Below are 24,477 nucleotides of genomic sequence, written 5' to 3'. Positions count from 1 at the left end.
ACACCCTGCCAATGACAGAAAGGAAGGTGAAAGCAGTGGTGTCTCCTAAATCTAAAGTTAGCTCAACAACAAAATGAATACAATTTTGGATTGTTTTTTCAGTATAATAAGTACCTATATGAGATCTATAGAAATTCAAGCTCTCCACATTAAATGCCTTTTTTTTTATTTCACTGTGCCACTGAGATTTCAGCAGAGCCAAACAACTTCATGCAGCCAATGAAGTCTCTGGGAGTGAATCTCACACAGTGGAGCACTGAATTTAAATAGGTTTTGGGGTCATAATGTTATTAGTTATCTCAAATGGCATAAATAAGCCAAGAGCCTGGAGTGGCACAGGTCAGCTTCATGGTTTTATGGCACACAGGAGTCATCCCCAGCTGGATAGAATTTCTACTGGTGGAGCTACGTGAGGGCAAAGGATTAATACCAATTTCTGTGCTAAGTCATTTTACATTTGTCTAGTAAAGCCAACTCTTCCAGTATCTCTTTATCCTTCCAGGAAAATGTGACACTGTCAGCCTTTCTGCTAGGGTTTCTATAACCTTGAGCTTTGCACAGTCTCAGATACCACTATTTGGAGAGCCACGGTAAGCAGCAAGCGAGGAATTTCTGGCCCTTGGGGATGAACAGGAGTTTTGTCATTGACTTTAATGGAAATGAGATTTTACCCTGATTTTTAACTATGTCTGCAAGCACACATGTACAGTCAGAGCCCTCTATACTGTGCAACAGACTGAAGGCTTTGATCCTGTGGCAAGCAGCTCTGATTTCTGCACCGACTCACGCCGAGATCTGCAGCAGGCACCCAGCACCGCAGCGGCACGGAAATAACCAGAGATCAATGGAAAGCGGTGGCTTGTCCCGACCAAACGTTCAACGCAGCGATACAATCAATACTGTTTTGACTGGGTTGTTTGCTTTAATAAGAGGCTAGAAGAGCCCCAGACAAACCCAAGCTTGGTTTCGAATGCTTTTCATTTATTTTACGCTGCCGCAGAGATTGCCGCGTAACCGCAGGATTTCATACTGACAGTGCTCGCTGTAAGAGAAGCGCTGCCGTTGCCAAAGGAGCCAGCCAGACCCTTTGGCATCTGAAAAGAGGGTGTGGGAAAGGGAGGGGGGAGTCGATGGAGAGAGCGGGGTAGGCTCTTGCTAATAACAGGAGTATTTAAGTAGCTGCGGGGAGGCGAAGGGGCTGGTTTGGCAGCTGGAGCTGCGCCTTGGGACTTGTGTCAAGTGTAGGCAGCGGAATGGGAGAAGGTGGCGTGTTCCCCGTTCACCCCTGGGGTTTCCTCGTGGGATTATCTTCCCTGTTTCTGGACGAAACATCACACACGTCCCACTAGCTACTTGTAGGGATGTGTGTGATGTGTTTGTGTCAGGGGCACATCTGCCTCCCCGGGGCGAGTGCTGGGGAGGGTCGCCCAGCGAAGGGATGAGAAGGTGCCGTCCCATGCTGGCTGCGCCTTCTCAGCCCCAGCTCTGCGAATTTAACTGCAGGACAGGTAACGTATATGAAGTGTGGGAGAGGCAACTGCTTTAATGGTGCCATTCGCTCGAGCTCAGCAAGTTTTCGCAGACAGACAGAGACCCTTACAGCTAAGTCTGTTGTCAAAGCGACAAAAGAGCAAGAAAGATGCAAAATACTCACTGTCTTCCACGTCCCAGCATTGTGCAACGGGGTCTCCATATTTGACGTCTTGCCTTCTGGCTCGCCTACAGGAAGAGCATGCAAACTTGTAACACTTCAGGCATAATTGCTGGAATTCAACAACAAAATATAGAGGAGCTCAGCAGATGTGGACTCGCGTTGCTCCCACCCTACTGCTGACAATTACGGTCTTAACTAAAACCAGCCTCACCCTCAAAGCAGCATGTGGCCTAGAGAGATTTGTACAATTGACATCAAGAGAAGGGCCTGTGATTTGAGAAAACCACTGAGAGGGGAAAGAGAAAAAGCAAGAGAAAAAAGTCTGCCTAGCATAAGCAGCATGCAATATAGTGACAGAAAGAGCATCTAAACCTGCTTTAGGAGCATGGGACACAGGTCTCCTGAAGGGGTGGACTGTCTTGGAAATACCTAAAATCATCCTTAATGTTGTAGGACATGAAAAACATCTGAGGTTCAACAGGTGATATTCAAAATTGAGCTCCGGATCAGCCCAAGGTAATAACCAATCATTAAAATGAAAAGAGAAAAGCATATGTTTTAGTTCGGTAACAAAAATTTGACAAATCTGATTATCTTTCATCTTATGGAGAGAAAAAATGCTTGAGACAATGGTCTGAGATGGTCTGCTCCCTTCCACAACTAACTTGCCTGCTAATCTCTGGGTGTGTTACTTAAACTCACTGCGATTTAGTGTAATTTCGGTGTAATAGCATTAAAAAAAAACCCAACTCTTCCTCTGTGGATGATTGTATATATCTCCCAAGAGCTACAAAAAAAAGTTTGTATTTTGTTTTATTTAGTAGAAGAATTGGAGGCCCAGGGAGGAACTGGTTCCTCCCTCACAGCCACACTGAAGATAACCAGAGCGGGACCTCCTACGTGCAGAGCACAGCCTCGGCAGACGAGCAGGTTCCCGAGGCCGAGCTGTCCGCTGTGGTAAAAGCTGTAGACATGCTGGAAGCACGGGCTGCTGCACAGAAGAAAAATATTCAAGTAACTGATCTACTGGAGGACTCCCAAGGCCGGTCACCCATCCTTTGTTTTGAAGCCACAGACTTTTGGCCTTCCCACCAAACTGCACATCTGTTAAAAAGCACAGACCATCAATCTCCGTGTCCCAGCCCACCTCAGACTTCAGCAAGCCTCATGTGTCACTAACTTTGCAGTGAGCCTGAACACTTGCTTTTCTCCTTTCATTTATGCTTCTCTGAGTTTAGTTTGCTTTGCCTTTGAGGGAAAATGCATAAAGTTCCTCGACACCATGACATGATAACCTATGAGTCATTAACTTCAGTGGTTTGTCTAATTGCTCAGGTCCCAGCCCTGCAACCCCTAAGGCAGAAAGTCTCTTTCCAGAGCTTGAGATCAGACTGCAACCGCACTGCAAGAATTACTGTCAGGAAGGCTTCGTCCGAAGGGGAATGAAGAGGCTGTGAAGGACTCTGGCTCCACGAGCAAGCCCAGAGCTCCGGCTAAACCAGCCAAAAACTCCGAGACACATACAGCAGCTTAGGCACTGCACTGCTAGAGCCTGCAGCGTGCTCTCCCTCCACGCAGAGTCATGCTGCTGTCCTAGCTGCTGGGTACGGAAAGTTCAGATGAAGCTTCTTTCACTGTGGAAAAACTGTTCCTGATGCAGCCAAATCACAGCACTCAAATCTCTGTCTCCCTCTCATGGCTAGACCACAAATGCAACTGTTTGTTTAGATCAGGGAATTAAATGTATTTTACTGTTGAACACTCTGGGATGCTGTGTTAAACTCCGCTTCGTAACTACGGTGGTGCTCTATGCAAAAGTCAGAAGCTTAAGAGAGGCTCTTGCATCTCAGGCAGAGCTAAACACAGCCTGGACCTCCATCTTAGCATCTCGTGCCTTAAAGCATTCAGCATAAAAAAGGAAAATGATGGATTTATGACGTTAGCCGCAGTAGCCGAGTTACTGTCACACACACTTAAACAAAGCTATGTTGTCTTCACAGCTCTTCGAGTAGAAATGTGAAACATGGCCAGGGTATGATCGAATTTTAAGGCAAATGACATGCTAAGTAAAAAGGCAACACGTTCTGATTAGGAACCTCTAAAATTCTTGCAGGCAGCAAGATCTTTTACAGCACGCTGTATTTTTTTTTCTTACCTTTTAGAAGTGGGGGCATATCTGGAACACGAGCTTCCATCCCAGGCACAGTATGGGTCTCTGGCAAGGCAGCAGTCTGCACAAGCCTTCCCATACGTGTGACATCTGTGCAGAGAGAGCTGAACCAATCCATCCCTGGAACCAATGTACAATTGTTGCTGCAAATCAGGCAAAGCGAATGAATTAGGAGCGTTCTCCAAGTAGCCCGTTTAAAAAGTTCCCTTCTTCAGCGCCACGCTCGGAGACTTTCAACCTTGTCCCAGATTTCACAAGATGAGGGAGGATCCCTCCTTTACTGTAAAATGTTTCTCAGGGCTCAGTGTGAACTGGCCAGACCCCATCCATCCCTGACAAGACGCAGGGAGAAAAGGGGACTGCAGTCCTGGAAAGACACCAGCACGTAACACCTTACACCGTTAGATCTGTGCTGTAGTAAAAAATCGGCAGCAAACCGTGGAAAGAATGGTTCAATAACACATTTAAAAACAAGTGGCTGGATAGCTGTGATATCAAGAATCTGGGAACTAGGGATGACCATGTGTGAATAAAACTTCATCTTCTGCTTCGTAGGTAGGATGGGGATAATATTACTCCCCTCTCCCCAACGTGCGAGTAGATCGCCTCTTGAGACAAGGGTGGTCCCAGTGCTTGCCGTTGAGCCGGAGCTGGCTCATGCAAGACTTCCAGCTGGCCTGCCACCTTTTTTCAGGGGAGATGGGACCCAGCTGTGCTGTGCATGCCTGAACAGCAAAATACCTCCTCCCTGCCGTGTGAGGGAAGCGTGTTGTGCCGGAGCCGCTCCGGCCACTGCTGCGGGGCAGGGAGGGATGGCTCTGGTGTCACGCTGCCTCCCGAACGTGCACGTAGGCATCACAGAGCTCGGAGCTGCCATAAAACCGTTTCCCACTGGGAGATTCCCAACTGGGACTGGCTCCCGTGACTGCCAGGGTTGGACCACCCAGATCTAGACTGCAGTTTTAGAGGAGGGGGACTGGTTTTCAGTCTGTGTGCACTCAGATTTTAGCACAGTGAGGCCCTCATCTCTCTTGACTACTAATAAAAATAACAACAATAATAGTAATAATAATTTATTACTAGATTGTAAAGAGACAGGTAGTTCTAGTGTCTGGAAAATGAACGTGAATCGACTTCCTTCACAAATCCCACTACCATACGACTAAAGATTTGTTTCCGTGAATAATTACCAGCTTGGGTACACAAATTACTGTTTGTAAGCAAATGTGAACGGGGCAGGCAAACAAGTTCAAACATATCTCCTTCCTTCCAGATATATTTTAGGAGTCATCCATGGAAAGTTTGGCCAGTAACAGGCATCACCAGAAAATAACAAGCTAAGTGTTCAGTGTACCATATATCCCGCAGTAATTAAGCGAGCTTGTGATTACCTGCTTCAGAGAAATCTCCATGGTTGAGATAAACGAAGGGTGCTGAAAAACAAATTAGTGAGGTATGTTAGTTTAACATACAAAAAGTAAATAAAATTACAGATCCATTTGCTTGTTTTAAACAAGTACTAAAAACAAAAAAACCCGAAATCACTAAATCTATGCTTCCAAAAATACCTCCCATAAATTTTCCCTGCTGCTTATGAGGCAACTGACTTTAATTCTTAGAGTTCACGATCTATCCCATCCTGGAGACTGGCAGTGAGCCTTCACATCAACTTAAGTTCTTATTAAGCACTATTTGAAAGGCTTAGATGGCATTTAAGGGATACATAGGCAGATCCTCTCCACCAGGATGTATTTCACTGCTATGAGAGACAGTGAATTTTTTGCCAGTGACTGATGTCAGAACAGGACAAAGCTCAGACTATTATCTATCACGTAATAGAAGATGATTAATCTAAGCCTATTGTTTAATGTTAATGCACTTCGAGGAAATAAGGGATGTTTTTTCAGCCCTTCAACCCCTTCAATTTTCTATATTCAAAAACATAGAGGTAACAGTTATAAATGTCACCAATAAAAATGTGAAGGAATGTCTGCTGAGCAGGAAAAAAAAAATAACCTTTTCGTTGTTTTAAATATGATATGGTACATTTGCCCTTGACGTTATGTTTTAAGAATGCAGCAAATTGGTGCGCATACTGAAACTGCTGATTACTTGGCAGGCCACTGAGCAATCTTGAAATTTTCAAGGTGATATTTATAATTGGTGTCCAAGACAGTGGGAAGAAGACATGGAGATCCTTTAAATCAAAGCTTCATCATACACATGACATATCAAAAGGCATATGGAGAAATATAATCTTTGAAATAATTATTAAAGAAGCTGTCCTTACACTTGGAAAACACTGTCTCTAAGTCCCAAATTCATTTAGTGTGGGCAGAAATTCTGGCTAAAACTTCATACAGCACATAGGAGAGAGGATGTGTGAGAAAGTAATCAAAATGCCACAGATGCAGATAAAATTTGATGAAAAAGCAAGGTGAAAACTGAAGAAGAGCTATACAGAATGAGAAAAAAGCAAAATGAGAATGAAAAGAATGAAGAAGGAGCTACTAAATGGAAAAGAAAATCAGTAGGGAAGACACAGGTCTCCGTTTTCATACTGTAATGGTATGTTGACATCAGCTCCCTCACCAGCACTGAGGTTAATCAGAAATTGTGCCTGAACAAGAGAAAGGAGCTTTGGGCTTTTTACAAGCTCTGTTTATGAAGAAGTCATTGGTGTTAGCAGGGGTCCAGTTACTTTTCTTCTTTATCACTCAGCCAGAATAACCAAATTAAAATGGTCAAAAACGTTGAGTCAGCCTTCACCAATAAATTAAAACACACTGATGATCAAAACTAACTTTGTTTTATTTTCTTTATGTTTTCAATTCCTAAAGTTGTTATTTTAAAGAATTTGTCTGTATCTGTGGAATTTTGTTTGTTTGTTTGTTTTAAAAAGTTATAATTGTACTGAGAATAGTCCCAAACCTGAGACAATAGAAAAATTGGCAATGAAAAGAAAAGACTTCTAATAAAAAAATTTGGGCTTATAACATTTCAGACTACAACAAGGAAGGCTAAATGAGACTTTCTATGGGTTTGAAGAATCACGGTCTGTTTGGTTCTGGACTTTTTTCAATTGACTTACCCAAAGAATACCAAAGTAGTTAAAAATTTACATAGTGTCCCTCTGGCAACCTGAATGAGTTCCAGTAAACAAACAACCAGACAGACAAAGCCAGTTTGGGCCTTAAAGTCCCCTGAATAATTTTTAATTGATGTTGTGACTGTTAATGCTTACCTTGAATATCTGCAGCTCTTCCAGGACCACCTCCTCCTTAGTCCACTTCTCCTTTGTGATACTCACAACTTTCAGGACTGTGCCTATGTCTGAAACAAATATTCATCATGTAAAACCCACACGTATGTTTCAGTACATATGTGCCACTCCATTTCAGCCCCTGAAGGCAAAGCTAATGCATCAAGGATGTAGCCTTCAAACAACACCTATCCCTATCTGCCCCTATCGCTATCTACACAGCTCTACACAATACATTTGTGGTTTTACTGTATGGCTGAGCCAACACAATTGCAGGCTGCGTCTCGCAGGGACGGTCTAAATTTCCTGCTACACAAACACAAGCGCAGACAAGCACGTCCATGCTGCCAGCTAGAAGGTTCGGCGCATTTCCTTGAGCCAGAATTGGGGCCCATCTGACCCCAAAGAGATCCAGCTTAAGGGACTAAATTGGCAGAATATTATTTCCTCTTTTTTATAGAATTAATTTTCATCCAGTATAGCACCTTAATCAGAAGTAGGTTTCATTTTAATGTGGGGAGTTAAGCAATGCACTTTTTTCATTTATCTTTTAATTTTAAGGAAATTTTTGACCAAAATCTCCATTCAACGTCAAAATCTTAACTTAATCGTGACAGAAATGACTTCTTTGGAGTTACCTAGAGAATTTTTTTAAAATTAAACCTATTCATCAATTTTAAACTGAATTCCCTCTTGGTGAAAGAAATAGCTGCTCATTTCATCTCAGAGCATCACACATTGGTGAATCTTGAATGGCCTTAAAAAGAACCCTTAAAAACTGCTCAGGGGAGGTGGGCTGGGTGGTGGGATGTGCAGCATGGAAAGGGCACAGTGCAGCTTAGTCCCAAGCACTATGCATAGTATCAAAATGATGAAAAATAATACATTATAATGGAAAGAATCAGATTTTCATTCTTGTTTTCCCAAACTACTGGAGGTCATATCATCGATCAAAGCCAAAAGTATTTCAGTTTGCCTTATGTATTAGAGCTTTCTTTTGTTTCTTTATTTGACATAATTGCTAAAGCCTGCCTATGTACAAGTTGGTTGCATACATTCAAACATATAATAAGCTTCTGATCTGCTGCTGTTCAAAATCTCCTGGGTTATTTGGTATATCTGTATTCAGTCTATCTATATAATATTTGAAATTTTATCTTCAAGTTTATTTTTTCCGTAAGATGACTTTAGAGGATAAAGTAGAACAAAAACATGTGCTTCTGCAAAAGAAAACTGACTTCTAAGGAAGGCACTGAAGATAAATAAATCTCTGCATATTATGGAGTGCCACCTAGTGACTGCAAGGTATATGCTGGCCTTGACACCTAAACCCGACCATTTACCCAGCAAGAATTAACATTGGTGCTGGGTAGTAGCAGTTAAACTGGGAATATTCTAGTTGCTGATCTCTCAACATAATTTTATTCCTATGAAAAATTTTATACTGGAGGATAGCAAACATCTGAAAGCAACCTCCATAGCCATGTATAGGATTTGTGTGGCGAGGTTTTGGTAGCTGAGGGGGCAACGGCTGCAGCTTCTGTGAGAAGGTGCCAGAAGCTTCCCCCATGTCCAACAGAGCCAATGCCAGCCGGCTCCAAGATGGACCTGCCGCGGGCCAACGCTGAGCCCATCAGCGACGGTGGTAGTGCCTCTGGGAGAACAGATTTAAGAAGGGGAAAACAGAAACTGCAGCCAGAGAGAGGAGTGATAACACATGAGAGCAACAGCCCCGCAGATCCCCAGGTCAGCGCAGAAGGAGGGGAGGAGACGCTCCAGGCGCCGGAGCGTCGGAGCAGAGATTCCCCTGCAGCCCGTGGGGAAGACCACGGTGAGGCAGGCTGTCCCCCTGCAGCCCAGGGAGGTCCGCGGGGGAGCAGATCTCCACCTGCAGCCCGGGAACAGAGGACCCCACGCCGGAGCAGGGGGATGCCCGAAGGAGGCTGGGACCCCGTGGGAAGCCCACGCTGGAGCAGGCTCCTGGCAGGACCTGTGGCCCTGTGGAGAGAGGAGCCCAGGCTGGAGCAGGTTTGCTGGCAGGACTTGTGACCCTGTGGAAGGGACCCACGCTGGAGCAGTCTGTGCCTGAAGGACTGCAGCCTGGGGAAGGGACCCACGCTGGAGCAGTTCATGAAGAACTGCAGCCCATGGGAAGAACTCGTGCTGGAGAAGTTCATGGAGGACTGTCTCCCGTGGGAGGGACCCCACGGTGGAGCAGGGGAGGAGTGAGGAGTCCTCCCCTGAGGAGGAAGGAGCGGCAGAGACAAGGGGTGAGGAACCGGCCCCAACCCCCATTCCCCGTCCCCCTGTGCTGCTGGAGGGGGATAGGTAGAGAATTTGGGAGTGAACCTGTGCCCAAAAAGAAGGGAGGGGTGGGAGGAAGGTGTTTTAAAGATTTGGTTTTATTTCTTATTATCCAGCTGCTGTCGATTGGTAATAAATTAAGTTAATTTTCCCCAAGTTGAGTCTGTTTTGCCTGTGATGGTAATTGGTTACTGATGTCTCCCTAGGATCTCGACCCAGGAGCCTTTCATTATATTTTTCTCTCCCCTGTCCAGTTGAAGGGGGAGAGTGATAGAGCAGCTTTGGTGGTCACTTGGTGTCCAGCCAGGGTCAAACCACCACAAGCCATTAAAAGAATATTTTGTACATTTTAACTAGTGAACTCATCTTTTCAGACAGCTAAGTTTTAAATAATTTGTTCTCACTGTTATCAGAAGAAAAGTAAGTTTTAGTGAGTACTCCCAAATCCTAGGCATCTCACCGTTGGAAATGTGTTCCCTTTCCTTGTCTTTTGACTATATGAAAGATGACATTCAGAAAGCAACAAGTATTTTCCACCACCACTGCTAAAACTTATTCCTAACCTTCTCAGGCAGCAGGGGAGCAAACAGCACTTTAATGTTCTTTTTTATGAAACTGTGCTTTTCTCTCTGACACCACTGTACTTAACTTGTGGGGATCATAGAGGGACTCTCACACCATCTTTTTTTTTTTTTTGGAAAACAAGAGTAGTGAGAGATTGAGCTGAAAGACATAAATGGTCCACAAGAGAGACTACCTCTGCACTCGTGTGTGTGTGATAACGCAGCTGGGGAGCTCTTGAAGGCTCAGACAACCCACACTTTTTAAGAGGCGATGCTCTGTAACAATTCACTCCTTTCCCCAAATCACCTCAGAGCATCCATACCTATCAAACTACACTATATGACATGAAATTTAGCATTGCAGTAGGATTCAAACAGAAACCTTAGTTTCTCTGCAGCTCCTGTCAGTGGGTCATCCGCTGCCGTTGGATAAACCTTTTCACCTCCCTGTACCTTAGTTTCACCTGCTGCGAGATGCGGATAATGATAATGACCTTCTTAGTAAAGTGTTCAGATCTACCAGCAAGAAGTGCTTTATAAGACGTAATACTAGTGAGAGAACTTCAAATTGTGGATTAAGAACAAGAAATTCCAGTGGAGTAAGACTGTAGATTATGACTTCAGAAATGTTATGAATAGGTATGTTAATATTTCTTAGCATACCATGCTGTTGCGCGATTCATCCAGTGATTCTAAATTTAATTACTATGGTAAAACTAGACTTTTTCCTTAAGGCATATAACTATCATAAAAATGTAAAGAGATACATAATTATCCATAGAAAAACTGCAAAGCAGGTTTCTTCCCTGACAGAGTAGTTTAACCTCTCTGCTCAATTCTGGTCCTCTTGTTTGCAGCTATTCACGTTGCTAAGTAATATCTTTAAAAGTATTAAAGTGGAATTGTTGCCGTAGGCCCAATTTTAAATCTTTCTTAGCTGTTCACTGTCACATGAGATTTAATGCTGAAGCACCATGTCACTACTGATGGAAGTATTCCCTGAAGTTTTTAAGGTTAATTTTTTTTCTTTTAATTGGTTTTAATGTGCTGCCAGCAGGAATTGGAGCTGGACAACCATGTAGTGTAAAGACAAGTACTGAACAGTAGTCAGAGGGTAAGAAAGTCCAGGTACTCTGACCCTTTACTGGTTTATCACCTAGGAGGCATTAAAATCCCAATAGTAGCCATTTCTTGAGCTGACAAATTAACCTAATCTTAGCATTTGCATGAAGTCCTGGCACAGAATCAGGAGCAACTTAAATGCTTCCCAAAGCTGCATGTGTAGGAAAAAGATATTAAGCAACAGGTTTCTTCAGAACCTATCGGAGTAAAAGTGTTCTTAAAGGATGTGGTTTGTGCAGAATGATAGTGGAAGTCCTCTCTCATACCTGTTCCTAGGAAAATAACATCATATTGCCCATCCTCTGCCATGACGTGATCCACCACAATCTGCGTCAGCCGATAGTCCACATTGATTCGAGTGAAAACCGGTCCTCCCGTCACTGGGTAAACGGATTTGTACATCAGCGGATGGCGTTTAATAAAGCTAATGACTTCATCGGGAAAGTCTCTGGTAGACTTTATGAGCGGATCGTAGGTTTTGCTTGGACACTGAATGAAAGAGAGAGAACAAGATGAGAGGAATATGAGCAAAGGAATAGAAATAATCTGCAGGTGTCTTCGTGTAGTAGGAAAGCTACCTGGTCCAGATCAGCTATACCGGTTTGTAAAGCACATTTGCCAGTGGCTGGTAATTTGACTTACAATTGAAAAAGCTCGGTGTTATTTTGAAAGCAGGGGAGCACACTGGCAGTGTGTGCTCCTCTGGTTCTTCAAAGGGACGTTTTTCCCCTCATGTCTCCACTCTTTCCTCTTCTCTTTTCATTTTTACCTCTCCTCAAAAGCACTTCCCATTCATCTTCATTCTCCTTTATCCTGCTCCCACCTATTCTCCTTTATATTCTAAAAACACCCAAAACTTGATCATTTGTTTCATCTCACTCATTTGCACTACAACTCAGAATTATAAATATTAAGTTCCTGTTAGTTATATGCCCATACTTGCACCTACCTATAAATATATCCAAGTTTTAAAGAAAAACTCCTATAGGCTTTTCTTCTTTCTCAGTCAGAGACTTTGCTAACATAAATTAAAACTTAGAGGGGATATGAACTTTAGCTTCTCTAAGATACCCAGCAAAGGAAGACCGCATTAGGAAAGAGAGTTTGTCTGCTTGATCTTGGATAAAATGTGAATTAAATATCACGTTGGATATTTTACAAAGACGAGGATATGAAGTCTGGAGTGAAGGAGACCCCTGTCATGCTGTCTGGCTCTCCATTTGAAGGCACAGGTACTAACAGAGGGTTAAATTTCCTACATGCTGAATATACTAAGGTAGAAAGGACTTTCAACAGCAAGTCTAAGAGTGCCCTCCGGTGGCTACTATGGGGTAATCGCAAATACTTAAAGTGCGGCATCTTCTCACGGTTTTTCTGCTTTTTGTCTTTCTGCTCCTCTTATCGAGGCTGAGTTTCTGCCCTGCTGGTGCAGTGAGCCAGAATTGGGCAAGAGCCCCACCAGCATGGCCCGATGTTAGACTAATGGCTTGATCGCTCTTGGGAGATACGCTCAGAGTTACTGTGGCAGAAGGCCCCTAGTAAATGCTTTAACCATGTTCGTTTTTCCAGACTGAAACACCCACGTCTATCTTTTCCCTGTACATGGCCTGCAATCAGAAGATATAACTTTTCAGTGAGCTGCAGTTCCTATGCCTCCTGTTTATTTTTTTTTCTAAAAAAGGGATATTCTCCAGATGCCGGATGCTCCCTGTAGCTTATTATTTCTCAGAAGTGACTTTCCTTACTCATCCACATAGCTGAAACTTTTGCCCCGGCCCCATGGCTCAGGTGCTGTAGCATCCTTTCCTCTGGCTTTGAACAGCACAGTCTCATCCTCTTCTGGTCCAGACAACTGTTACAGCGATCACGACATTTCCTCATCGTCACTCATTTATTGCTGGGGTCGGCTCCTACCTCTATGAGACCCATACTGACAAACTAATCGATTCAGCTGTTTCTCTGGCTTATACAAAGCAAGTTGGCTCTCACACATCTTGCCTGAAGACTACCCACAAACCTACCTCCTCAAACTCCTTCCAATTTTTCCCTTCTGTGCCTCTCAAGGTGAGCCCAGGAACATACTTGCAAGGCCAATCATGTTGGTGACCCATCATCTCATACCCAGCTATCTCTGCTTTCCTTCCCCTGGCTGTTTGTAACTCTTTTCCATCCCTTGTTTTACACTTGGCCTCTAATCTAAGTCTGAGAAAGCTTCTTTCGAATTCAGAGGCATCTAGATGTGTTAATGGGGCAGTACAAATACTGGATCATAAAAAGACAAACTGGAAACACTATTCCAGTTGGTGACATCCTTTTACATATAAACTGTTGATGCTTCTTTTTTAACACTACTTTTAACTAAGTAATCCCTGTGTTTCCTGCCAGGTGGAGCCATAACATAGTCTGTGAAGAAAGAAATGTGGCTAAATAACGTTTTTGTAGTCTGCCGGGAGAAAGTTAAGATTTGTGGTGCAGTTGCTCTACAGTCCTCCTTCGTGGCTAATTTCAACAGAGAAGACTTTAGTTCACATTCCCACATCTCCAGTTTGACGCATGTTCAATCTATGGTGCCAGTTAAAGGCTTGCAGTTAGGATTTGTTCCACTATGTAAGGTTTGGCATTATCCAGAACTTTTGCATTAGGAAAATTTAGATCTTAGACTTTGTGGTAAAAAAAAATAAAACAAACCATAATACAGGATAAATTATTCAGACAGCACAATAACTACACAGAAACCAAATCACAAGCACACTTGCTACACGAGCAGTACTTCAGGAATGAACTTTTCCCCTTACCTTTTGAAAAACAAAGGTTTCAGTCTTTGCCACTCATACCAGAATCAGACCTCAAAAATCGTACTGATATCAAAAGCATGTTTATCTTTGCAGGGACTGAAACAAAGTTTGTTGGAATCAACAGAAAGAAACACATGTGCTTTAATTGCCTTTGGGTCAAAATTTGGCATCAATTTACTTTAAACAGTATGAGAAACAAGTTCACTTCTTCACTTCCCCAACCATGCAATAACTTTCTTCCCTCTTACTATGTACTAGACATTGATTTTTCCTTTATATGTGCATTTTCTGTGGTTCATGTTCTCTCTCGCTACTCTAAGTTACAGTCTGCATCCTCTGGAAATTCACTGATTGCTCAGCTATTCACAGCTCAATCCCAGAAGTCCATTTCTATGTGAAAAATGGGAGTAGCCCCATGGGTCTTAAAGATGTCCTAGATTTTTGCCAAAAATGCATTAACAGAGGAAGAGGAGAGCAATGACATCACTTACTAGAAAACACTAGGCTAAAATGTCTACCACTATAGAACTATAAATTGTTACAGTAATCCCAAAGGCCCAAACCCTACCATGCATGATATAGGGATATAGGGAAATCTTTGCCAGCTTGCGCAGCTAATTTAGTAGAAACAAGGACTAAGGGTCTGATCCAAGGATCCGCTTGAGTCAACAGGGCCTTTTCCAATTATTTCAGCGGGCTTTGGATCCCATCCTAAGACAGCATGACCACCAAGAACAGCTGGGCAGGTGTGACCCTGTTATGCTTGGACACGGGAGCTCTTTCCAGAGGCATCACTCACTGTGGCATGACGGATGGAGCAAGGGAATGAAAACCTCATTTTGGCCACCCATTGGCAAAGTCCTCAGGCAGCTGTTTAAAGCTGTGTCCACCCATCGCTGCAGAACAGTTCCTGTAGGCTTGTGCTTCCTTTCGTAGCAATCAATAGGATGTATGATGGTCAAGGCTGCATGGCCAAGTGTGTGAGTGGAGCAGCCTTTCACCTCTGAAAATGTCAGTTCACATCCTGTTGCATGTCTCGTGGTAATGATATCGGTGTTCTCTGCCCAGTTCACAGAGGACATTTATTCACAGCAGCAGCAGCAGCTACTGTCTCAGATATGTGACATCTCCCACTGGAGACAATAAGAGATTTGCATTTCTAGCAAATGTCACAGGAGTAGGCTGGCAGGGTTGTTTCATGTGGACTACATGAGAATCTGGATCCATAAAAGTTGTTACAGCACCATCACTGTGCTCTCTCAGCATCTTCTGCTTTTGCAACAGGGTGGGGTTCGTCTCACCTGCCCTAGATTCTTACCTTGGCTGTGTGGGAACTGCACAGAGAAGGTGTCTTTTTCTTTCTGATTGATAGAGAAGTCTAAACAACTAGCTCAGATTTGATGCTTTTCTTCCAGATAGCTGACATCAAGAAAAATGAATCACATGAAATGAGTAAAATTAGTACTGCTAGAGAAGAATCCTGCAAGAAACTTATTCACCATATAATTTATTCTTCTGAGGTTTCTTAGGCCTTCACTGCCGTGAATGATAACTTGATACAAATATACAGGTTAAGAAATGAAAAGTAAACAGAACAAAACAAAACCAAGAAAAAAAAAAAAAACCACAATAGAAACAGAACTGGAAGTCCTAAGGGCGTCTCTATTCAACTGCTGTATAAAGTCTGTGGCACAAAATTTTAAAGAATGAATTCAGTAGTTACTTAAAGTTTTTCCAGTGCCCTCTGTGTGAGCTTGGTTTGACAATAATCACCTTAGACTAAGTCCTGATCCCAGATGATCTACAAAGATGCCTTTTATTCCCTCACCTTTTATTTGTATCCAAATGTAATCAGGAGGTGGTAAATTAAGGTTAATCTTTCTCAAATAAAAGCAAATACACACTGTGTGCAACACCGCACATATGTAAGCTTTTCTCTTTTTTTTTCACTTGTCTTATTAAATTTGCAGCTTAGCAGAGTGCTGGGTGTGTAGATCTCGCACAATACTGAGACATACGGTGTGACTGTGTTAACATTATGTGGGAACCTTGGCCAAGATTTTCAAAAGCTGGTGCCAGAAGTTAGGCTCCTAAATAAACCTCCAAATTGCCAAAATGCATAATGCTTCACACCATCCAGTGAAGTCAGTAAGAGCTGCTGGATCTAACACCTATTGAAACTGTGACAATTATTTGGGAACCTAGCTATAAGGTATGTAAAAGAAATACCTTTTTCTTTTAATGATGCCTCTGTGGTTCAGCAGTGCTGTTGTCTACTGACAGTTTCAAAACAGAATGCTGTTCCCTGTGAGCTTCAAAAGGGTTTCTATTTCAAGTGTGTTGAAAATCCCAGTTTTAAAAGTGACTTGTCACATTGAGCCTTAAACCCACTTAACAATGAGACTCAAACACCCATAGGCAAGATACACAACAGGGACTTGATAATATCGAGTGCAGTAGGCATCTGCTTGGCAGATTTTGCAATGTCCAGGCTGGGAATTGTCATGCATTTCACAAGGAGAACTAGGCACCACACCAGCAAGTCACTCTCTTGGGACCATCTGAAGTAGCCAGTGTGAAACACTAAGGACTGAAATATTTCTTAAATCTCTCCCATATTGGGGAATTAGATGTCCTGGTCTGGGCTTCCGTCCTAGCCAGGTGTGTGGACCAGAGCCATCCTGGGAGCTCCTTGCTCCTTCCTATTGAAGGTATTTCACTTTTCATGGGATAATTATCTCTCAGCTTAGCCAAAAGCAGTAAGAATGTTGCTCAGATGTTAACCAGGAAGGGAGAAGATCTGTTTTCCTCTGAAAAGCTCTCTACTTTATGTTAAGTGCAGTAGGAACTGGAGCACCAGACCCTCCCTCAGAGGGAATGAATCAGCCACATGGTCCTTTTCTCCCAAGCTCTCAGTGAATGCGTATTTAATAAGCAAGGAGATATGGCCTTCTAGTCAGCATTCTCCTATGATGTAAAGTTTTCCAAGCTCTAAGTAAGTTCCTTTATCACTGATCCATCAAGAAAAAACAGAGAAGCTGAAGAACTTCAACGAGTCTCTTCTGTGTTAAAGGGGTCCTCTCACACACCCAACACATTTAACTTTATTTGTAGAGTTTATAAAGAAATATGAAGTCTGAGTCCTGAGGGGTTAAGATGTAACACTAAGGACCGGTGTGAGCTTCCAAGATGCCCAGAAGTACTTTAAAAAATGGGGTACTTATAGGTTTATGATCTTCTGTGGATTAGATGACAGCTTATGTGCCATTGGAGATTCAACCATAAGCCATTCTGAAGATGAAACTCGGCTTCCTGAGTGACCCAAGTACCACGTGGCATCTTCTCTGTAGTCTCATCAGAGCTGCGCAATACATTTTGCATTTGGACATGCCTGCAAAAAGCCTTAGTGCTTTTCTACAGGATGGATGGGTTGTGCCAGAAGGACTGGACACTCAGCAGGAAGACTTTGATGCCAACCTTCCAGCAGCAAGCCTGGAAGAGGGTAGGGCAGAGGGGAATGAGTCAGGTTCTGCAGGAGACAAACAGCATAAATTTTTAATGGAATCAACCTCACTCAAACCCTGACACAAAAAGCAGAAACAAAACAAACAGAAAATCCCTACAAATAAATTGAAGTCCCCATTTTTTTTTAACATAGAGTTTGCATCCCACTGGATGTGCGAGTTTTGTTCTACCCTGTTCTAGTGTTTGTCTTGAGCACTTTGTATTGCTTTTCTATTTAACACACCTGTGTTGTTGATAGAAAAGGCTGAGACAAGAGAGCATTAATCTGAGGCTAACTGAGCTGAGACCAGCTAGGTGAGTGAACTTGACTTTGCAGGTGGCACTTCGTAATTCTCTGCTGACTTCTGCCAGTGTGAAAGATGACCGGGTTCAGAGCGTATCGAAAGGCTGCTATGAACTGAAAGGTGATTCATGTTGGGGAAAACAGGTTGGTAAGTAAGGGGAGGTGGAGGAGGCTTTTGCAGGAAAATAAACCCATGAAGTGAAACATTTCACTTAATTAAGCAGCCCCATTTACAGTGGGGAGATCAAAGGAGAGAGGATTTGGATAAGCAAAGAATGCAGGCTATCCCATAAAAGATCAGGTGAAAGAGGAAGATAAGTCTAAAAATAACAAGGGAAACCTGTGCAACCTTCAATGTTTTATGAACACACTTATTAAAGCAGCAAAACTAACCAGACAGGAGGACAGGGGGAGGCTTTTTGGCAGGCAGTATTTCTCTGTGGTTCAGCTGAGTCCCAATGGGATGGACACCACATCTCAATCAGCCTGTGTACTGGATTAGCAGAAGAAATAAAGGAAGGTGTTTCACTGAAGAAAGGAAGAAAAAGCAATAGAGAGAGAAAAAAAAAACCAAAAAAGATTAAAAAGATTGCAGGAGAATCTGAGGGCATGTAAGGGAACTTTAAAAAAAAAAAAAAAAAAAAAAAAAAACAAAACAAAAAAAAAAACCAAACACAAAGAATTCAGGAACTCAGGGCCATATTCAGATCTAGAGTGGAAAGACGTGAGACATAAAACTCTTCAAATGGAGAAAAGCAACATGCTGGGCTGTTTCTTCTTGTAGCTAAGAAGTGACTCAGACAGCAAGAATCTTACTTTGCTGAATCAGAGCTCTGTTTTGAACCTTTGGCAAATCAGTTAGTAAATATCTAGCTCTACCAAAATATTTGGTGCTGCCTTGGCTAGCAGTTAGAGTCCTGTGTTCTGCAGTAGATCAGACTAAGTGTTAATCCGCGTCTTTATATACTGACATTCCTCTCAAAATCTGACCTCAATGACTTTTACTCACCATCAATGAAATGAGGATGACTCCTGTGTATCCTATCAGAATTTCCAAATTCTGGGCACTATGAGTTGCTCTGATACTGCAATGATTACAGCTAACTAAATAAGTGAGGAATGTTTTTCCCTCCTAATTCACTGAAAATCTTGTTCAAATGCCTTTTGTGATTACTGGGAGGGCGCTGTGAAAACCCTGTTTCAGAATACAGAACACACTTTAAAGAAAGGCCTTGATGATTTCTTTACCAATGGACAATTTCCTGGGTGAAACCCTAAGAGATGGGAAGAAAACTGGATTTCTCGGCTGGGGACAGCTGCAGATACGCAAGTCCAATTTTTAACCAGTTACAGAAGACAGAGCAAAAACTCCCTCGGTGTTCCAATCGCCCTTTGTTTCGGGGCTGCCCACTACAGGTTTCTTCCATCTCTTTTTATTTTTTTGGTTGTTTTTTTTTCCACCTTCTAAACTGAAATAGATGCGAAGCCTTGACTCTCTTCAATTCCCATCATTTCCACTTGCTCTTTAGCATCGCTGGGGGAAGCCAGAGGGAAAGAGCCGCGCGTTGTCCATCGCCCACGGTGCGGAGGGCGGTGGGGGAGTGGGGAGGGAAGGGGGGGTCCCCCGTCGTCAGGGGACACCCCCGCCGCCCCCCCCAGGACACGGGCTCCTGCTGCCCGCGCGCGGCTGGGCATTGCGGAGGCATGATGTCATAGGCGTGGCGGGAGTTTATCTGGGACGTAAATTGCCGCAGGAAGCGTTTTGTCAAAATTCCAGTATCAAAGTGGTCGCAGGCTCTCTGGCGAACAGCTTTATTTACTTAGGAGATAAAGGCAGCGGAGCAGAAAGTTAAATTAGGGTAAGCGGTCTCCTGCTTCTGTAGAAATGCTGAAAGGAAGGCAATGCTTCTCTCAAAGCCAAACATCAAAGGAAACGCATTTCCTAGCGTAGCCATTTTTAGACTTTGCCAGTAACTTAAAATGTAAGAAATATAAAATCAGGGCAGTGCTGGCTACGCTAACTGTAGGCAGCACTTAGGCAGACCTTACATTTACAAAAAGTTCTAGCAACTTAAAAAAGGGTAGGTTACCCCTCTTTGGCTTTCTTCTGAGCATTCCTGAACCACCTTATAGCTGGCAAGAAATGATGAAAGTAATCTTTAAGGAAGAGCATTTCAGCATTCCTACTGCAGTGTTCTGCAGGGCTGTAGCATGCTGCTGCTTTTACTTGCCTTTGAGCACTGCACTGCTTTTTCAGATCCCAGTCGAAATCCGTTCATAGCCAGAGGTTTGGCACAGCCCATTCTAAGATGAGAGCATGGCATGGATCTCCTTATTTTGATACCCTATATTAAACTACTGAGCATGAAGCATGTTGCAGTCGCTAAGACAAAAGATAAATAACTATGCAGCAATACATTTACCTTATCTACATAGCAAATATTATAGATATCTTTCTTCTGAGGGCTTTCTTTAGTAAAATCCACTTTACTTCTCGGTCCTTGGTCAGACAAACCCCTACAGAAAACCACTGAGTATGGAGGTCATAAGGATTTTTATAAGACCCTTTTCTCACAGCTGTTAGCAGGTGCTTAAAGGAAGCAATTGGAGAGTTAAGGGGTGGCTTATGGAAAATATCAATTTATTTTTAAACTTTCCAACTTTTAAAACACTTGCAAGCATGGCTATTCAAATCAGTGATAAAGATCAGCATTGACATGCTTCAGCATGACATGTTTCCTTCCTTGCGAATCCCAGCTCAACCATGTGATGGCTAATACACTCAAAAATGCAATGAGCTTATGACCCATCTATCTGTGCAGAGTGTTCATCCTTATGGGGCACTCTGAGTTTTTCAAAAGAGTTATTTTAATCTCTTTATATGCCATGGGACCAGCTATTGTTCTCACTGGCACCATTTTTGTACTTAAAACTAAATGCATCTGCACTTCTTGACCAGTAATGGAGTTGCACATACTTAAAAAAAAAAAATAATAATTAAATGTAATCTTCTTTTCTGGGGCACCGTATATTCTGCATGAGAGAGAGATGCGTAAGCCTACAGTGGCCAAATTGTCTAAATTAGGAGCGCATTTGCTCTAGCAGCGCAGATCCTAGGCAAGCCAAATCGATCTCTAGAGCTGCCCTAGACTTTTTAGAGAGCGGTGCCCTCTGCCACGCGCCTGCGGTTGAGAGGAGGGAATCAGAGCTCAGGGCCTGACCTGCTGAAGCCTGGGACCACCGAGTGCAGCAAACAGCAGGGGCTTGGATCATGCAGTTGTGTCCATTGGAAGGATGATGAAGAAAACACAGAGACACAAGGAAATGTGTGAAAACAAGAGCTAAAGAGATAAGCTAGATAATGTGGCTTGAAGCAAAGGTTACACCAGTGCTGATACCAGAGAAATCGTGCAGAAACACCCAGGTGGTTTCTAGGCAAGGTGCCAGCAGCAGCCCGACCTCCATAACTCAGTGTTTGGCTGGATTTATGCAGCTGCCTAGTACTAGCTCACTGAATACCTGACCAAGATAATGTAAAGCCATCCTGGATAATATCTGTCCTACACTTAAATCATTGCTCTTTTACGTTCTACATACAAAGAGTTGCTCAAAGTTGTGATGACTGTAAAAAAAGTAGATGCATTTTTTGGAAATACCATTTTCTTCCTCAGCTGTAATGTAGATCCATGTTTTTCCAAATTGAATACCAAGACAGGAGTGGGGGAAGAATTCTTTAATAACTCTTTCAAAATTTTCCTCTTTGTCTTGGCCTGATTATTACATCTGAAGTCTAAGAGTCTGGGATTTAGAAGTGTTTCCAGATATTAAACTTTGCTTTTCTTCTGATCACTTCTCTTTCATCACATAAAATCTCCAGCATCTAACTCCTTATTTTACTTCAAAACACAACACATGCACAAACACACAGAATCAATGACCATATCTCAAGGAACAGGATTTTAACAGACACAAAGATATCAGAAATACAAGACTTCAAATAAAATACCTCATCATAACTTAATACTCCATAAAGAAATGCCTTTGGCTTTTTATGAAGTGTTGATGCCTTAGAGGTGATCCCAACAGATAGAAATACAGCTGTACAGTAGAAGACCACAATATGAGAGACAATCAGGAAATAGACAGTCTGGATACAACGTTATCTCAGAGACATGGAAACATGTATATTTATATACCTACAGGGTAGGTAGAAGTCTGAGCTGTCAACAGAAGGGAAAGGGTTGAGAGGATAATTTGAAATATCCTGAGTGGAAAATATAAATTACCAGTCCGGAGAGGGGTGTGAAGTATGATCGCTTTTGAGTAAAAATAGAAGTATGTAATTAAGGAGACACTTACTGTACCAGGTCTGGGATATGGGATGCGACCTTCATATTGCACCCACCGATGATCCACACTCTCTTTGTGAGCATAAGGGCCATTGAAAACAGCTCTGATATCTGCCATGCTGTACACGCAAACTGCAGAGCCCTTGAAGACAGAGCTGAAAAAGAAGATGGATTGATATGGATACTGCAAACACCGCTTCCGTGCATGCCTCATCCAGTGAATTAACTAATTCCACAGAGTCTAATGGGGTTTGGATCAGTCCTACACCTGAGAGCTGATATAAGTGGTGCTCGATGTGTACAGGTCTGATAACTACAGATATTTAGTGTCACTGCCATTACTGGTCAAAGCTTTGCTTGGTGAAACCTGGACTCAGCCTTTGGGACCACTCGATAGACCACCATTTTTTTCTAGTGGCTGACAGTTTCCAGCTATCATTTATTTGATATTTTGATTAGAATTTTCTGCAAATGAAGGACATTCCTTTACATTGTGTTCACATCTGGAAGTCCGTATGTTAGTGATATTACAGGTGATGTGCCTGAGAATTACAAGTTGCACTGGACAGACAATAGAAGGGAATAGAAATAAACATTTATTTCTTTTCCTGTGTCTTTTTCCTTTTTTTTAACGTACTTTAAAAAAAAAAACAAACCAAACAAAAAACCCCAAACAGTTCAGTTTTCCAAAGAACACCATGCCAGGTGTTTGAGTGGCATGCACCTTAGTTACTTCATATGCCATTTCATTCATTGTGCAACATTTCATTCAATTTTAAATATTTTATGTAGTTATATATTCTATGGAGCCACTGTGTGGCTGCTTCTGAGTTAAGGAGTGCCTTGGCAATTCTTCATTGCACTCATACTCTTCAGTATTTGGCTATTCCTTATTATTTACACTTAATTCAAAGGTTCTGGAGACAAAAGAAAGAATTATTTATTTCCTTTCTGACAATTCTAGATAGAGCACCTCACTGTTGCAGCTGAGAGGTTCATTAATTAGTTATTCTATCCCCTTGAGATAAAGACAGGTTATTCTTCCATCAACTCCTGTCTATAAAAACACTGAAATATCACTTTAGAGCATAGTAGGTTTTGATCCTAAGAAACAGCTGATGTCAAGTTGTTGCTTACAGAAATAATGCTTCATGACAATGATTTGTCTTAAATAGTAACTATTGGGTTGCTCAATAAATATGATTGAAATTTGCAAATTCAACTAGATAAGGTTGAAATAAACTAGCATGCTTTTGATTGTTAAATTTTCATTTTTTTTTACAATCATTCTCAAAAGGCAGGCACACAAAAGTTTAGGGACATAATTTATTATTTCCATTTCTGAAAATATTGTCCTTAGTGACTACAGCCCCAATACTGCAAACCTTATTCAAGTAGTCTCTCACTGCTCTCAGGAATTGGGATCTGGTAATAGAAGGGTTTAATAAAAGGCCTGGGTAAGATCTTCAGCATTTGTTTCCACAGGCAAACGTGATCCTAACACATACCTTGTTGTAGTGAATACTCCATATACAAGCGGGTTTCTCTCATCTCTTGTAGAAAGTAAGAATATATCTTCTGCAATGGGAAAAATGCTTTTTTTTAATTAAACAGCCATTGAATATTTCTGCATTTACCATTTATAATTTGGAGATTTGCAAATATATAACAAAACTTTATTTTTGTCTGAATTTTAATTTCTGCCATGTGAATTTCTGCTAATATTCTTAAGTTTTTCCATTTGCAGATAGTTTGTTTTTTATACAGAATCATATTTTCACTTTCCAGCTTTTGGAGTGAAAGGGAAAAAAACCCCATATTTCTGATCAGAGTAATTCCAGTTAAAATCAGGGACTTTTGATAACAGTCACAGATATTACCAGTACTGTTTGCAAGAGGAGTAAAATCAGAACAAGACAAAGTGCTTCTACAAACAACAAAAAAACCCCAAGCAATACTGCTGTTAAAATAGACCACTAAAGATAAATCAACTTACGCAGCTCATCAAAATGTGTGTCTGCTCCTTCAGGACCAGGTATCGAACACACAAGCCTGGCTTTCAGAAAAGTAGTCCATTTGTTTATTAGGCTCCTTTGACCTCCCATATCATTCTAATAAAAATATAATTAAAAGACTTAAGTATTAAACAAATAAGAAGAGTTTCAACATATGATATTCAATGGTAGCACAGTATTGACTGTGCTTCTTCAGTCTGATTCCACAGTTTGATCTTACCATAACAATGACAAAGTCTTTTTTTTGCCTTTTTTTTTTTTTTTCTAAAAGCTTTAATAAGTAGCTCCAGTAGTCACTTAGCTCAGAGAGTGGGCAACTCAAATTCCCTAATTATACCCAAATCTGTTTGCAAAGTTCTCTCACCAGCTCTACAGCTGGAATGCTGCAAAAACATGTCTCTATCATGTGATTTCTTGTTCCCTGTGATGCCAATT

General features: G+C 42.1%; 1 protein-coding gene across 8 annotated transcripts in view; it reads right to left on the bottom strand.

Moving 5' to 3' along the window:
• The window catches only part of SEMA3D (semaphorin 3D), a 148,125-nt gene that overhangs the window by 18,061 nt on the left and 105,587 nt on the right, over positions 1–24,477 (bottom strand). For all 8 annotated transcript variants that reach the window (XR_007507700.1, XM_049814316.1, XM_049814312.1 and 5 more), the window contains 8 exons: positions 24,024–24,138; positions 23,536–23,605; positions 22,038–22,182; positions 11,342–11,564; positions 7,069–7,157; positions 5,216–5,257; positions 3,810–3,967; positions 1,655–1,719 (listed from right to left, as the gene is read on the bottom strand). Coding sequence is in view for 7 of the 8 variants with exons in the window: in XM_049814316.1 (XP_049670273.1) it covers positions 1,655–1,719; positions 3,810–3,967; positions 5,216–5,257; positions 7,069–7,157; positions 11,342–11,564; positions 22,038–22,182; positions 23,536–23,605; positions 24,024–24,138 (907 nt within the window). In the remaining variant the exon portion in view is untranslated. The remainder of the gene's footprint in view (positions 1–1,654; positions 1,720–3,809; positions 3,968–5,215; positions 5,258–7,068; positions 7,158–11,341; positions 11,565–22,037; positions 22,183–23,535; positions 23,606–24,023; positions 24,139–24,477) is intronic.

This window comes from Accipiter gentilis, chromosome 11 (genome assembly GCF_929443795.1).
Source record: "Accipiter gentilis chromosome 11, bAccGen1.1, whole genome shotgun sequence".
Taxonomy (NCBI): Eukaryota; Metazoa; Chordata; class Aves; order Accipitriformes; family Accipitridae; genus Astur; species Astur gentilis.
The sequence above is the reverse complement of the archived record's forward strand: the minus strand, read 5'-3'. Positions and strand labels throughout refer to the sequence as shown.